Source organism: Pelecanus crispus, chromosome 1 (genome assembly GCF_030463565.1).
Source record: "Pelecanus crispus isolate bPelCri1 chromosome 1, bPelCri1.pri, whole genome shotgun sequence".
NCBI classification, from domain to species: Eukaryota; Metazoa; Chordata; class Aves; order Pelecaniformes; family Pelecanidae; genus Pelecanus; species Pelecanus crispus.
Genome location: NC_134643.1, coordinates 72,667,213 through 72,684,531, shown reverse-complemented (window position 1 = coordinate 72,684,531; position 17,319 = coordinate 72,667,213). Strand labels below are relative to the sequence as shown.

General features: G+C 41.2%; 1 protein-coding gene across 1 annotated transcript in view; it reads right to left on the bottom strand.

The window, feature by feature from the left end:
* Window positions 1-7,040: 7,040 nt before the first annotated feature.
* Window positions 7,041-17,319, bottom strand: part of DERA (deoxyribose-phosphate aldolase) — a 49,467-nt gene continuing 39,188 nt past the window's right edge. Inside the window, 3 exon segments of the mRNA XM_009492655.2 lie at window positions 7,041-7,507; window positions 9,262-9,411; window positions 13,114-13,226. Of these exon segments, the coding sequence (XP_009490930.2) occupies window positions 7,451-7,507; window positions 9,262-9,411; window positions 13,114-13,226 (320 nt within the window). The 3' untranslated portion in view covers window positions 7,041-7,450.

The window sequence follows — 17,319 nt, the reverse complement described above, 5'->3', positions numbered from 1 at the left end:
CACAATACCTTTAACAAGTAGCGTACTCTCCCTCGTTGCTAACGTAGCCGTTTCACCCTGGCTGGCTTCGTGGCGTTGCTTCGGGCTATGTCGGCTCCCTCCTCTCTGGCAAATCCTAAGCCAGCGTAATGCCAAGATGCTCCTGCTCGTCAGCGGTTCTCGTTATGAGGATTCTGCACTGGGATCTTACCTGGCATTTTCAGGACAAGCTTAAGAAAAGTTTCAGAAATTGTGAAACAGCTTTGCCTTCAGTCTGCTGGGAATAACTTTTAGGATGCCTTTTACTTCTGTCTCAGCTGCCTCCTCCTCAGTTTAAGTGTCTGAGAGAAATAGGAGTTGTGGGAATTTGCTCAAGATAACAGTAAGAAAAAGTAAAGATATTTTTCTCAAACACTGTAGCAGTATACCCGGCTCTGGATCCCATCGAGTTGTTCGAGTACGTTGGACATTCACACTGTAATGGTAGCCAAAGATATCTGTCATTTCTGACTCTTCCTGTAAGCTGAGGCGTTAGTCACAGAGCTGTGCCTTTTCTTTTTTTTTTAAACCTGCATCCCAGAGTCAGGAATAAAGGAGGAAACCATATAAAGATTATTCTCATTTCATTAGCTAATCTGAACAAGCCAAACAACCCATGCTAGCTCTCCAAGAAATGTAGTGGTTCCCAATCCAGCCTCAGCACGTCTTCAAGGTATTTATTTAAAGCTCCTCGAGCTTTAAACAGGTACAGGGCAGGTGACTTTTCAGACCGTGAATTTTTAGGAGCCATTCTGAAGCACATTTAGCAGAAGAGACCCGGGATGACACTGGTTTACCGAGTGGCACGGGTGTTTTTGTGAGTACTTGCCATCTCCAAGGATGGGTGTGGTCTGGCTGTCGTGGGGAAAAATAGGTGTTTGTATAATGTTCCTCACTCTGCTGACATCAAACACTGAAATAACCTGTTTAAAAGTGCTGCAGAAACTAGAACAAAGTCCCTGGTGCCTAGATCTATAGTTAGAGAGGCATTACTGGATGATGTGATCCTCCCAGATTGCAGGGTTTATTTTTTTTCAACATTAGAGGACTCGTCAACCCTGAAGGGACTAAGGGAGGGAGGATGGAGAGGATGAAACCACCTGGATGTGCAGCACTGCAGGTTTAAAGCTCCAAGTCCCAGGGCTCAGCGCACACAGTGCATCTGTTTAACATCCTTGCTGCTTCTGGGCTTCACCGTGAGAATTCCTCCAGCGCCACAGAGCATCCCTCCTGTGCTCGCATTAGGCTTCTCTTAACATTCAGAGGAAAACAACAAAAGTTCCCCTTTTCCTTTACAGCTTTTTCACTTTCCGCCTAATGAAGGTGGAATATAAAATGTTGAACGAAAAGGCAGTTTTTCCCCTACAGTAGAATTTCCTTTTCAGTTATTTTTAATCTGACATCTGTTTTAACATGCACTCACACACAGCATTTATTTTAATTTTTTCCCTCCCTTGTGTTTTATTATTTACCTCCTGTTCCAAAGAGATCACAAAAGATTACACTTCTGTGAAGCAGTAACAGCGGTGGAGATGATCTCTTACTTCTCCCAACTTCTCTTTTTACCCCTCTGTTTTTCCTTTATCTACATCTTCCTGTCACTGCCCTCCCAGAGGCCTCATTACAGTTGCTATCAGATGGGGTGATGGCATTCAGGTTTTTTTGGAATTGGACAGATTTGTGCTAACTAGAACACAAAGCACTTCTTGTTCAGAGCCCAGATACTCGTTCTTTGCTCTGGTTCAATTCATGCTTTTAAATAAGTTAGAGCAAGAAATCACGCTCTGGGTCAGCCGGTGCCTGTACTTTGAAGAAAGCCCAAGACTCTGCTGAAGACAGCAGAAAGCAGCCAATGCTGAGACGTGCCAGCCTTCAGCCAGACTTCTGACATGATGCCGGCTGAATGTTTCATTTCCCCTGGAAATGAAGATAACATCCTTAATCAACGTACGTGTAATTAAATTAAATCATGGAGAATACGCATTCTCCAGCTTCTCCTCAGAAGCTGGTTGCTCAGGTCTGAGCATTAGGGTGGAAAAAAAAAAGTTCTCAATGGATTGGTAATCACTACAGACAGTTTTAGCACCTTCCACCCCTGGGGCAACCTCTCAGGCAGTGAGAGCACAGGCTGGTTCGTGCAGCCGGCAGGCACGACGGTAAGCCTTGGCAGCTCCTCCACCAGCACACTTGCTCTCCAGGTTGCACCAGTGGCGGGGACCCCTAACCTGCAGGATTACCAAACCAGCCTTGGCACTGTCCTCAGCCCAGATGCAGGAAGTGAACTGGTTGGCTGGTTTGCTTGTTTGTTACGACTAGTAAATAAGTGAGTACTTGTGCAAGTCTTTGAATGAAAACACGAGCTCATGCTATTATTGAGATGGAAAAATCAGCTTATAGAGCTTTCCCTTGTTTTTCTGGGTAAACCGTCATTCATTTTGGGGTTTGGTTTTATATGACACTATACTGTATAGAGATGACGCTAATCTCCACCAGCTGAGCCTGCAAAGCTCCTTCCTCTACTCCTCCCATAGAGAAAGCATGGCTTAAAAAACCAAGTGTAGTCAATTCCAGTATGGCTTCCTCAGTTTGTTAACATTCTTTAAAAAACCCTTTGTTTCCATCTCAGCTAAGGAAGCAATTCTAAACTGATGCTTTTACAATTCAGTGTTTTCAAATGCTCCCTGCGATCTTGCAGATCTGAAACTGTTATGCCTCCAGAAAGCTTTGCTTCCAGAAGACTAAATTTTCTGCAATTTCCAAGAATTAGCAATCCACGAGATGTCCCCAGTGCTCAAAATGGAGCCACTTAAAATCACTAGACTCATTAGGAATGGCTAGAGCGTCTTGTTGGCACTCCTTCATTGCATCAATGTTAAATTTCATTAAAGGATACTAAAACAACTTTGACACACTTTTTCTTGGTAAGTGGTTACTGTAGGTCCTCACAGAAGAGGAATAATCTGTAAATTGTATAGAACAGAGGAAAGGTCTCTACAATATGTGGCCAGCAGGTCGAGGGAGGTGATTCTGCCCCTCTACTCTGCTCTGGTGAGACCTCACCTGCAGTACTGCGTCCAGCTCTGAGTCCCTCAGCACAAGAAGGACATGGACCTGCTGGAGCGGGTCCAGAAGAGGGCCACAAAAATGATCCGAGGGCTGGAGCACCTCTCCTACGAGGCCAGGCTGAGAGAGTTGGGATTGTTCAGCCTAGAGAAGAGAAGGCTGTGGGGAGACCTTACTGCAACCTTCCAGTACTTAAAGGGGGCCTACAGGAAAGATGGGGAGAATCTTTTTAATAAGGCCTGTTGTGACAGGACAAGGGATAACGGATTTAAACTAAAGAAGAATAGATTTAGACTAGACATTAGAAAGAAGTTCTTTACAATGAGGGTGGTCAAGCACTGGAACAGGTTGCCCAGAGAGGTGGTAGAGGCCCCATCCCTGGCAACATTCAAGGTCAGGTTGGATGGGGATCTGAGCAACCTGATCTGGTTAAAGCTGTCCCTGCTCGCTGCAGCGGGGTTGGGCTAGATGACCTCTAAAGGTCCCTTCCAACCCAAAGCATTCTATGATTCTATGATATAGCTGGCTGGGACCTGATAGTCACCCATCACTTGCTTACTCTTGCTTTTAGGGAGTGCAAGGACTGCAAACTTTCTTGATGCTTCTTTCTTTCTAAGTCTTACCACCTCTTAATTTAGCACAGTTCCAGCATTCTGGTATTTTAATAAAAATGGTCAATCAGTAATTTTACCTATGGTGTTGTTGCATATTAAGAATACTCTTATCCTTGGTTGCCCTGTTAAACAAGGACTGACCAGATGGACAATTCTGTGTCTTTCTCTCCTGGGCAGGTTACATCTAATTAAAAGCAGTTCCCTCCTTCTACTCCTACTGCACACTATACATATCATCCAGATGTCAGCACTGGTAGTTTCAGCAAAAGCTCACCAAGATTTTGATAAAACTTGCTGCTGTTGTTTTGTGGGTTTCCCACCCCAGGGGAGGCAGGGAACCAAAGTTCCAACAGAGCAAAATAAAATTAAAAGTAGATCAGTTTTTTCTGTCTCAGTAGCATGTGCTATTGCATATAATGTATGTTCCCTGCTTCACAAAGGAAATGAAAGAATGAACTTATACAACTGATGAAATAAAGATATCAAAGTATTACTTGCCCCAGCTGATATGTACACTTCACATATAATTACTATTTAATATCTTTGTTTGCTACAAACCAGGAAAAAAGCTTACCCTCTCTCCCAATTCCCTCTTCTTGTAAATAATGCTGATGCAGAATCTTCTAGATTTGCAGTTTCTACTTGACTTTCTTCTTGAATTTATTCTCTTCTTTGCAAAGTAATGTGGTCTACAAAATGAAGCTATTTAAAATCCTAAATGAATAAGTGTTATAAAAATAATAAATTAGTATACAAGACCAACTTGCACAAAACATATGTTATACTCTGAAATATATTTAGACGGGAGTGCATAATTGCCTGTTCCTTTTCTAATGGCCTGAAGCACAGTGCTAAATCTGAACTTTTCCCAAAGTCTGTGCAGCGACGGAGCGCTGCCCCTCCCTGGTTCCCAACTGCGTTCAGGTCCCGATCGCCTTTCACGTGCTGTCTGCAAGAGTGACAAGCAGCTGCAGCAGCCTCGACCCCTGACCATGGGAACTAAACAGCAGCAAACATCCGTCAGTGGTGGGAAAGGTGGAAGAGAGGGCAGTGGAAGTGCTGGTCAGGGCGAAGGGCAGCAAGCCTACGAGACCACACTGTGAGCGCTTCCAGTTCCCCGTGGGTGGGGGCGTAGGTCCTGCCACGCCAGCCTCCGAGCTGAGCTCAAAACACGTTAGTCCCTCTATCCCCCGTGTTTGGCTCACAGGCTCAGTACTGGAATAAGCCCAGTGATGCTTCTGGGTCATGTTGGGGGGCCGCAGCCACAGCCAATATGAACACAACTCACTTGAGTCACAGAGAAGTTAACAAAGACAACCAGTCACTCTGTAACACTGAGCCTTCTGCTTATTCCTCAAAAAAAACCCCACCCCAAAACCAGAATCATCTTTATTTGAATGTGTTTACAGGTTCTGTTTACTTTCACATTTTTTCTTTTTTCCCCCCCCAAAATTACAGGTTACAACAGAAAAAAAATGTTTAAATTCCTTTCTAATCCAGCTTTTCCCAAAACACTGGTTGGTTTGGCGTTGCACAGTATTTCACATCAATGTGTTTGCAATGTTCATGGAAAAGGGAAGCGGCTATCTTTGACTTTTCAGGAAGCCAAACCTCTCCCTCCACAAATGGAGCCTGCTCCCCCTGAAGCAAATTAACCAGCAGCAGCCCACATGCACATCAAAATAAAGGGGGGACCATCAACAGAAATATAAACCATTCCTCCTGGCAAGTTCATTAATAGCCATGTAGCTCCCGTGGAAACAGTGAGGTTGTTCTCAGAGTTATTCACGTTAAATAGTTAGGTGGCAAAGTTGGACCTTCATTAATTTTAAGGAACTACACAGAGTCCTTCACCTAGAAACCAAAGCATCTCCAAAAAATAGCTTCTATCTTTGCGCTAAACGTCCAAAAGACAGCCAACAACAACAAAGTGTCCTTTGCAAGTGAAGCGAATTTTTTATGAAAGATTCACTTGAAATACACTCAAACATTTATGCGACTAGAGCTAAACAGGAGCAAAATCCAGCGTGCGGTTGCTGGGAGGGCATGGCAGAGGGTCAACCTGGCAGCACCTGGCGGGAGCCAACTTCATGTAACGGGCTCTGTATTTCTGAAAGCTCAGCAGCAGAATTTTCCTCTAAATACGCCAACAGTCACTGGATTCTTCCTTCAAGAAACTGGCAGTGAAATCAGAAGGAAAACCCGGGGCAAAAAAGGCCACCTTCCAGGAAAAACAAAGGTGTGAAAATATAGTCACAGCTCAGCCTCATTTTCTACGTTGAGACCTAAACCAGGAAAAGGCTGAGAGCCCTGGATGAACTACTGCCTGGGAAATTAAGGCCTACTTTTAGTACTGAATGCTGCATATAGGATTTTGCTTTCTGCATATGTTGTTTCTCTGATATTTTTTTTTCCCCTATTCAGCTTTCCTATCTGTCCAAGGTGTTTTGTAGAGCACTAGTGATTCAGGTGGTATAACCAGATAAATAACTGAGTTGTTATCTTTATGAAGCACAGATCTCTTTGTAATAAATGTACCTTGTAGTTTGATTTACAGCAAAATCCTCCTCCTCTTACTTCCCTGATGAGACCTACTTAAGTCAGTGAGACTAGTCATGATGATAAGATAATTAAGTTTTTAGTACAACTCTGGTTAGTGAGCAGAATGCAGTTCTGAAATAATGAATCTACTAACTCCACTCTGATATTCAAAAGGTGTTGATGATTTCGGTATTATTCTTAATGTGCTCTGAGAAAAGTGCTTTTTACATTAAAGCTGTAAACCCCGTATAGGACACAATTCAAATCACCTTTTAAATTAAAGAATTGCTTTTAGAATGGCAAAGTTGAAGTTCAGCCAGCATAGCAGTGACACCTGCAAAACAACAGTCAAACGCCGCTACATTAAAATGGAAAGATTTGCACGAATGTGTTTTGAAATGACAGGAGATAGGAATGGGAGCTTCTAAGCAAGTTAGACTAAAATTTTAAGAGTGAAATGCCTAAAAATAGGCTCCTGAATGCATAGTTACGCACCTATATAGAGGCTGCTTGATTTTCAGTTGTTCTGATCACCCAGAGCTCCCATTAACTTCAGGAGCAACTGTGGATACTCAGCTGTTCCTAGAAATCAAGCCACCTTTATTCAAGGGTCTAAATATGGATGTCTGTGCCCAAGTCTGGGGGAAAAAATACAAAAAAAAAAAAAAGGTTTTTTTGCCACAGAGACATTTTATAAAAGAAAGTAATAGCAAAGTTTCATTTTCTCAGGTTACAATGCTTGAAATGGAATCAACAGAACAATTAATAGTGCAACACATCTGTGGCAGAAGATTTTGTCTGAGGTGAATGGAAAGCTATTCCAAGATCTGTAGCTCTTAATTAGCAATCTGAAACATTCCATAGATATTTCATATTCTGCGACTGCAAAGTGTTACCAAGCCACCTAAATCTTTTTCATAGTATTTCAGTGTTGCCATTAATAAGCTTTTCAGGCTGGTCTGAGGAAGACTTTGCAAGATTAACTTTGCAAATCTGTAAGTATTAACTATTTAACTATTTCAGAATTACCATTTTTTCTGCTTTTGGATCAAGTACAACCAGCAGGCTTGAGCATATTTTTAAATACTATAAAATATGAAGAAGGGAGAATTAGGCCTTTAATTCTATCATATGCACTTGGTTGTCAGAAGACTTCTGAATGCTGTTCGCTTAAAAACCTCTTTTGTAAAAGTAATCCTGAGTTGATTTTGTGTCTAAGCCATTGCCAGGTCATGCTGAAGTGCGTAAGAGCCAGTCACGTGATAGAAAATCTGCAAGAAAAAAGAAAATTTATGATGGAATTATATATGACTATAAATCTGAAAGTGTCAAGGAAATAACAAATTAAAGGCATGCCAGATGAAGATGATGGATATTTGTGTGTGTGTGTGTGTGTGTGTGCATAAAATATGAGGTAATATACCTTTACATACTTGTTTATAGGATCTGAACTAAGGGCTCTTGTTGTTTTTCTTGGAAAAAAAGAAAAAAGCTAAGACTCTTGTTGCTTTTAACTAAGCTTTCAAAAAGAACCAGGTAGAAGACAATGCTTTACTGTCACTGTAATCTGATTCTGACGATTTCAGTATTATTTTGTGATATTCAAAGTATCCAGAATTGCTTATGCTTCTATATGGCTCAAACTATTCTTTTAACTGTACTGCCTTGGGGGTGGGGGAGTGTTCTCTCCATTTTCTACGTTTGTTTGGGTTTTTTAAAATTTTGTTTTATTGAATATAATGATTGGGACATTTTATCTTACATGTTTTTAGATGGCACAGTACAGCAGAGCTTTGGTCATGACTGGGGCATTTGTGCAATCCCTGGCAGATAAAAGGATGCCACCCTTAAGAAATCAGAACAAATCGTGCAACACAATCGCTGGCTGTGTTGTAAGACTCGGCAGTGATGGCAGTGGCAACAAGAAAGCTCATGCTGCTTTGTCATAACCAGGGACATGATTTTACGTCAAGAGCAAAGCAGAGGCACTCTGGCAATGAAGCAAGCCATATTATTCTGATTGCAGGAGTGAGCCAGGGGTTTTCAACAGTCATGAATATTGACCTGACATCTCTCAGCTGTTCTATATTTCTTAAGACAGGTCAGTATTTCAGTTGCTAGGAAAGGTGGGGAAAGGGAACAGACTGATGCTTTTCTCCTCCCCCAAATCCTCTACAGCTCATGTTCTCCCACCGGCAGCAACAGCACAAGGACTCTCAAACTTTTTTCTTGGTTAAAGCTAATACCACCTCATCTCCTGGGTTTAATGAACATGGTAGTGAAGTTCAGCAGCCCTAATAGTTTAGTAGTTCCTGTGACACTACACTGTTCTCAACCATGCTGTATCTTTTGGGGTTGATACCCTGCGCCAGTGAGGTAGGTTGTGGGTAGATAGGTCAGAAACCTTCTTCCCACTGGGAACTACACATTGCCACTGCACCTCGTACACTGTTTGTCTGCCAGAAAACACAGCGACCAGCCTGCACAAAAATAAAAGCAATTAGAAAAATGAGGCTTTGTAGGAGGCAATTGCTTTTCTTCCCCAGGAAATAATCAATATGCAAAAACTTCTCTATCAGCAGTACCATATGTAGGATGAGACGTGACTTTCTCCACAGCATGGAAATATATTGTGAACAGTTGTGGCACAGTGACACAAAGAGTCTGTGAGATATTTTGAGGGTCAGCTGAACTGGCAACAGCTAGGAGTGCAGGGGAGTGCACTACCATGTATTTGCAAAAGACTCCGTATATGTACAAACTGAGCCTCTTTGCTCCCTGCGTTGCAAACCTGGCCCAGGCAATTGCCAGCTGCTGGAATATCGAGTCCCAGATGTCTGTAATGACAGGCCAAATTTAAAGAAATACTGGGCTGGAAGTGAACCAGTCATTAATAATGAATTAGATGTATGTTCTATTATCTTTTAAACAGCACCAAAAAGCATATTCTGCAAAAACAGTAAGCCAGCACGTTTGGAAAGATTACTTTTTCTCTCCACCAATCTGAAAACCGTTAACAACTAACCTGTTTCTCAATGTCTTCCAGCAAACTACTGGCACCCAGGCGAAAGAGCTCTGGTGTTAGCCATTCTGCTCCCAGTTCCTCCTTCACCAGCATAAGCCAAGTAATAGCTTCTTTTGCTGTCCGAATGCCCCCAGCAGGTTTAAATCCAACCTTTATATAGAAAAAAGAAGTGCAATACACATTTTCATTCATCAGCAACCCTAGAAGAGCAATCAGCATTTGTACACCTGCAGTCTCAAAGTGCCTGTGGTGTATGTAACAACTCTACTCGGTAAGTATCTGACTGCAAACAGTATAAGCTCTGGACTAGTGCTGAGAGCTATCAAGCCTCAGCCATCACTGCGAAAGATAACATTTTCATCCCAAGGGACAGCAACTGAGGGTGTAATACTTTTGATCCTAGTGCACTTTCTCAGGAGCTGGGTTTGAGGTCTAATGGGAGTACTTTGCCCATAGCACGTATTAGGCCAAAGGATTTAGGCAGGACCTGGGATATCTGCGTATCACCTACTGCCCATGTCGCAGTCTAATTCCAAATATATAACAACAAATATACATGCAATAACATAACACTAAAGATGCTGAAATAAAGCACGTGATGTATCTGACTCATGTGGAGAGCAGTGAGAGATGGTTGTACTTTATAAAAAGTCTGTGCACCACAGTTATACTTGATTGGGCTGTACATTCAAACTTGTCAGAGGTTTAATTCTCACTAAAATTTTCCAAATGGGAATTAAATTAGGTCTTTACCAAAAATTGAAAGTTTTGTGCTTCACAGAACTGCAAAACTTCTCTCCCAACACATGCTGGATATGCTTTCAGTCACTTCATGTGAGATATGTGTCATATCTCACAGGTGAACTGTCATGTATGTAGAGGCACACATGCCAAGAAAAACCTATCTTTCAAGTAAAGCATGTCTTGAATCCCATGACCAACCTGCTGTGCAGAGCCAGCACTGAGGTGACTTGGCATCCACCCCTAATGCCAGTCTTTTGGTTATGTGCCGTCTAAATGCATCTCATTCCGAGACAGAGCTTATGGCACGCAGCTATCAGACCCTTCATCAAAAATTTTGTCACCTGCATTAGCCAAAATGTTGGCCAGCAGCAGCTTACTAACTCTTGAAAAACAAGGAGAATTAGGAAAAAGTGTTTCTCCATAAAAAAAAAAAAAAATCTGAACAATCTGTACAGTAGCACACAGTGATTCTTTCTACATTTCCCTCTGCCATAAACCTTTCCCTTCGGTACTCCTTCCCGTCAGCCTCTTTCTGCAAGAATTATCGTTCTGAATTCTGTATATACGTTCCTGAAACCTCACTGCATTGAGGATTTCCTTATGGAAATCAAAAAGTATCTGTTTTTAAATGTGTTTGATAATTTTTTTTTTAATACTGATTTCAAGGACAAACAAACACAGAATAAATCCTTCTCTCACACCGATGCATTGTGATAACAGCATATTTCCAATAAGATTATGAAGAACAATAACAGGAAAAGCTTGATAAATCCAAAACACAAAGACTGTGTTTTTGTGGATGGATGGATGGATGCATGAGTGTATGCATACATCTGTTAACATTAGACTTCCAAAAGAAATTTAAACCACAGCACTGGAAAAGCATCTTCTAGACAATAAATTGAAATAGTGGGAATGTGTTTTCCCTCAGGAAGAGAAATTCTAATGAAATTCAAATTTAGTTTTCTTCCTAGAAATATTACAGCTCTTTGAGATAATCTGTGGCAAAAACAAGCAAAATAGAGTTAATAAGGTAATTAAAAACACCATGCAGAATTCCTTCCCCTTTTAGCAAATTCTGAAAGCTCTTTTCTTTGAAAAAAGCTGACAAAGACAAGCCTGTCCTCTCCTCCATTTACCGGCTTGCCAAACGGCACATCTGAATGCCATAAAAACGCAAAAAGGAAGGGGGGTTGGAATTTAATTCAAGAGCAGTACAAAGTCCAGCTACCACTTTCCTGCTGTTTCACAGCATTTCATTATTTTGCTTAATAAGTTCATCTCCTCAAGAATTTTCTTTTCACCTTATATTATTAAAAGTAATAAGTTTTTCTGGATTGGGGGTTTTCCCAACAGAAAAACCAATTTATGTATGTCCTTCAATAATGACAGGAAAAGATTATTTCCCATTATATTGCACACTTTTCATATCACCACCACAGCTTATCATTCAATAAATGTTACTCTGCAACTTGTTCCTTTCCTCGAAGAAGTTTAATTTCTGTATTAACCTGTTTTTCCCAGCCAACGCCTTGCTAGAAAGCATCCCTACAGCAGCAAAATTAGTTTGTTAAAGAAACCATTTAGAAATCTCTTGTCACTGATAATATTGTCTTCAGTTAAAAAAAGCACATAAAGTCAGTTTACATCTAATTCACTGACACACACATGCACACAGACATAAGGACTCATTCTTAATAACACAATTTATACCATGAATGCATCTTTTTAAAGCAAAAGGTGAATTCAACATTTATATCCAATTATAGGTACAAAGCTGTGTTAATGCAGCAGAGCCCAACCTCTGGCACACAGCTGGTGTAAGCAGCACAGGTGCCGAGGTGAGTCACCTGGCCCCAGGGACGTGCCTCAGTTTGGCAGCAGTGACGACGCTCCCGCAGAAGCAAGATTATCAGCGAGACTATTGGAGCTGCTCGAGTTGTGGCGTGGCAGAGAGATATGCAGGCTGGGGAAGGGAGGAGTGAGGACAGCCCAGGGATCCATGGTGGCCTCATCTAGACAACTACAGAGAGCAGATGGACACTCGTCTAACCTGCTGTCATGTGGTCCTCAACCTCCAACAGCCCCTGAAGGCATCTCAGCCCTTATCCCACTGCTCATCCCATGTCCTAACATCACACCTTGAAAGGCCACCTGCAGAAGGGACAGAAAGGTGAGCTGGAGAGGACGGCAGGGTGACCCAGAAATGGGGAGAGGGTCTTAGCTAGAGATATGGTTTCCTTCCCTGAGGCTGCAGGTGAGGACAGAGCCCACTGCTGAACACCAGCACCAGATCTAACTGGCAGCTCCTGCTTGCCTGTGGATAAAAGAGGTGAGAGGTGGCTTAAACCTTCCTGGATAACCTCCTCCTTTCTCACTGCTTCAATGCAAGGATGGATGCATGGATAGTTCATCACTGGCTCTGCCGTATGCTCCCTCCTGCCTCTTGCCTCCACTGACCTCACTTGACAGTGACCTGATAAATAAATGTTGTGTACCAGGACATAATGTTCTTCCAGCCCCTGCCCCTCCCTCCCTCCCTTCGTCCCAGACAACAGGATCCAACTGGATCTGCCTCCTTGTCCCCTTGGAAAGCCCCTCTGGCAAGGGAGGAAAGAGCAGAATTTATCCCTTGGGTTGCCAGAACAAAGTCAGAAAATACAGTTGTGTACACTGGACATAAATGGCTATAAATTTGTATAGCTCCACTGAGGTTCATGGGAGTATGCCAATCACTGTCAGCTTGAGATTTGCCCTGTTATTAATGGAGATGACCATTTAAATACCTTAAATGGTGAAACAAAACTCAAAACCAAATGCAGCCGGGGATGCATCAAGATTGCATGAGCTTTTAGGGAATGAAGTAAAAGTTATTCAAGTGATGAAAGCCAAAAGTGCTTTTTTTTTTTTTTTTCTCTTTCGCCAAAGTATACAAATATTAGCATGTCAAGTAAGGAATACAAGAAAGAAGTGCCATTACTTATTGCTCATATAGCCATGGAAGCTAACATATGTGGATTTATACGTTCTGCATTTTGAACTATTACAGTCTCATTTCCTTTCGAGTGAGCCTGTTTGGTTAATTTTCATAAAAGTAGCAAGAATTACCTTGTTGCCAGTTTGCCAGTAGAATTCTCTAATGGCTCGCATCATGACTACTCCGACTGGAAAGGTTGCATTTTCCACCTCCTTTCCTGTAGACGTCTTTATAAAATCAGAACCTGAAAGGAAGTAAAAAGCTTTATGGTAGTTTAGAGCAAGAGCCACTCTGCACATACACAGTTCACATGCTCCAAAGATGTCCTCATGCTCCACAGCAATTATGAAGCGTTCCTTTACACATATGTCCCTGTGGTGTCGGTGCTAACCTTGCTCTGGTCAAGGCTAGAGCAGGAGGATGACAACCATCCAGTTTCAGCGCGAGTCAGACATCCCAGTAGCAGTCAGACATCCCAGTGGCTAAATGAACATCGCAGCTCTTAATTCTTTGCTCTAGCTATCAGACCAACAATCTCTTCAGCACAGTCCAACTTAATATATGTTCCTGTACAGACGCTGAATATATGTGTATATATGTACTGGTAGGAATGTGTCTGACTAACCACAACAATGGAAATTATTTCCTCTGAACAAATTTTGCATATAGATCAACATTTTAGTATTTCCACAAGGTTCTTTCTGAATAGAAACAATTTTCATCAGTTTTTTTAATTTAACTTTGCATCTATTTAGTCTCACATTTGACAGTCTAGTATTGTATCTCCTGCAGCTGTTTAAAGTGAAAGGAAAGAAATCCCACATATATTTACAAAACCAGCTGTGTAATACTGTAAACAGGGGAAAAACTCCCTTCTTACGCATTTTACAATTGTAACATTGCAAATTACTATACTTAAAGCCATGGTCTGATATAATGCAGTAACAAGGTCAAAACATTTGTGTTATTTAAAGAAGGAGAGTTAGCCTTGGCTTATTTTTTTCTGGTTTCTCACTTGTGAACAATATTCTCCACTGCCTGTCCTGAATACTTGTGTAGTGTTTTTGTGCATTCTTGCTGTTCTGGGTTGGCTTAAAATGAATCCTGCAGCACAATATAACAAAAAGCTAAGAAACTAACAAAAAAATTTACCTTGCAGTGTATGATCCTGCATTGACACAATACAATGACAAAACTTCTTTAATTGCGTTAGGGCGCACTTCATCCCTGGGAACCTACTTCTTAGAAAAGGTGTACTGTGGGATCATTAATTATCAAAAGTAATCGGGAGAAGAAGAGGGATAATTCAAACGTCGTGTAGTAGTGCATCATCCACTTAAGTCAATTGGAACTGCATCTGCTTCCACTTCAAATTTGGCTTAGGGTCCATTTTGTCTCTTATGTGAATGATGATGCCTCTACAACATCCCCTAGAGTAAGCAAGGAAAGTTTCACTACTGGCTCAAACTAAAGAGTGGCCTAGATTACATTTTGACAGTGTGCTGCGGCACACTCCAGAGACCTGTCTTCCTGATGACACAGCTGACTGGCACACAGCTAGGTCTCAGTCTGATGGGAAGTTAAGACAAAGCCAGGCATGTTTCTGCATCCTGTGATTTAAACACAATCGAATGGTATCACTAACATCGTGTCTTGTAAGATCATGGGTTTCTCTGTAGGCTTCCTGTCTAGGCACTAACTCAGCCCATTGGTGATTAAATTGCACCCTTCTATGACAATTCTCATTCTAAAGAGAAACAGTTATTTGCAAAAAAAGTTCTAACTCCAGAGAAAGTGCAACATGCAAAAGAGGCAATTAATAGTTGCTTGAGCTTTGCAAAGAACGGAGCACATAGGAGAGACAATTGAGTTACATATTTTAGGGCTACTCCCTTCCAGAGAGACACTATGGACATCTGATACTCACATTAAAACAAGTAACAGTGGAAGTGAAACTTCAACATCGCCAAATTATATTTTTAATTTCCCTTTCGAAATGTAGCACTTAAAGTCCTTCAGTGCAATACTTTTCATTATTTCTAGTATAAGGTAAGTCAAAGCTTTTATAAGTCTTATAATTACAAGTCTCTATGGTACAGTTTCATTAAAAACTTTCATTAAACAACAGCTGCCCTTGTATATGGTCTTCTAATCAATTTGGTCAAACAGAATGACTTCTAATCAGCTGTTGATAAAAATAGAAGATGAAATTTTAATTCTAATAGATTAACCACAAACTCAAGATAGTCTTCAAAATCCATCTAGCTCTATTCTCCAGTGGATTTAACGACTATTCAGCAACTCATTACTAAATAGAACAAGATGAACATTTTCCAGTTCATTAAAGAAATGTACTATGTATTTTTGCATTGTCCTCATGATTCGTTACAGGGAGTCTTAATTACAAGATAATGGATAATGGTTATTAAATGCAGACTCCAGTAATGAAGCTCTATTCATTTGCGAGCCTCAGAGACTGCAAAGAGGGGAAAATAAAATTACTAGCTTCAAAAGATTAACGGATCAAATTATTATTCAATTTTGAAAATCTCATTCAGACTTCATAGAAACAAGAAGAGATTAAAAACTAGTATTAGTACAAAAGTAGTGCATTTATATATTTATTTTTAAATAATATCTTAAGGCTATTACCAGAATAATCAGCTTTAGATGTGATTATTAGACAAACATACAGCCAATTTAGTAGCATCCTCTAACAATGAAAACAACACATTTTTATTTCCTGAACAAATTCTATTTATGATACAAGAGCTTGCTAGCAGCATTGCATGCAGCCTCTTGCAGAAGACAGAAGATGCACGCTAGCAGAGAGCACCACAATGGAAGATACTATTAACATTTAGATTTCAGGAATGAAAAGGGGGATTTAAAAAATCAACCACTGCTGTAAAAAGCACCTCATTAAGTAGACTGTATGCCAACCTTGTAATAATAAGGGAGTTTCATCAAGCCTAGTTCTTATTCAAGTTTTCAAAAACAAGTCTAGGGAATGAAGTTCAGCAGGAGTTTCATCTAGCAATTTAGGTGATGTTTTAGAAACTGAGTTTTATCACCCATCTTCTCATCTTCCTATGAATGTATACACTCAAAAAATCAAGGCTAATGTTAAAATACATGCTGGATGGCTTTCCCCTTCCTTAGAGTAGGTTACATGATTCAGTGAAACATTAAATCAAAGACTTAAAAAAGTGAGTTCTTCAGGGTAGATTTCTAGACACAGTGAGCCTGGAAAAGGCTACACTTTCTACTCCTTTCCAATGTGTAACCACAACAGTACATTGCCTTTCAAGGCAGCGAGCCACCTAAGACTCATTGAATCAGTAAAGGGTGGAGACACCAAAGCCTTTTTGAAACACAACAGTGTTACACACCTGTTTCAGGTGAACTTGCTGCTAACCTAGTAACCCACCTGCATGTGATACTTTAGAGCACCACAGCCTGGCAAGCACAAACTGCATCAGCTTACTTTAACCAGAGAAGGAAATCTAAATAAACTTTAAGAAATATGAATAGTGCCGCTGCCTCTGTTTGACAGGCTCTCTCTGGTCAAGAGCAACTGAGCTCTCAGTGCCGTTGGGAGCCAGATCACTTGGGCTGCAGCCACACGTCTTGTGAGATCAGGTAGAGTATTTTAAGATATTAAAATATCCCCTCTTCCCTTGTGCTCTCACCCCCCATACACACACAATCCTCAGCCACTGCACTCCACCAAAGACCACTCAAAATAAGCCAGCTGAATGCACACACACTAAAAAGAAAATCAGTGTCTTCATAGCGTGTTGCCTGAGTCCACACCTAGAGGTCAAGATGAAGTCCATTATATTATTTCTATTCTAGATACTCACACAGCCTTATTTATGGTAGCACCTGAGCAGAGGGGTGTAAAGCTGAGGTATAGAGAAGGTGAGTGACTTGCCCAAGGCCTCTCAGCAAGCATTTGGCAGGGCAGGGATTGAACACCCTGGTCTCCCAAAGGCCAGAAGAGCTGCCATGACTGGCCTGCCCTACTGCTATCCCCTACATCACCTCGAAACGCTACAAAGCTTCCCAGTCCATGTAACATTGAAGCAGAGCATGAGAACTGGAGAATCTTACTTAGATGACAGCATCCAGGAAACACACTCTGGTTCCATAATTAAGCAATAAGGAATAATAAGCAGTATAGCAATCGTGGAATAATCACAACCTTTTGGTTGTGAAGTGCTTCAAATGCCCTTGGGGAATGATTATCTCCCGATAACTACAGACTCTGTGCTGTTGCCTTACTCTTAATAAAGAACAAAGATGGGTCTGGCAGTTTTAAACAATAGTTTAGA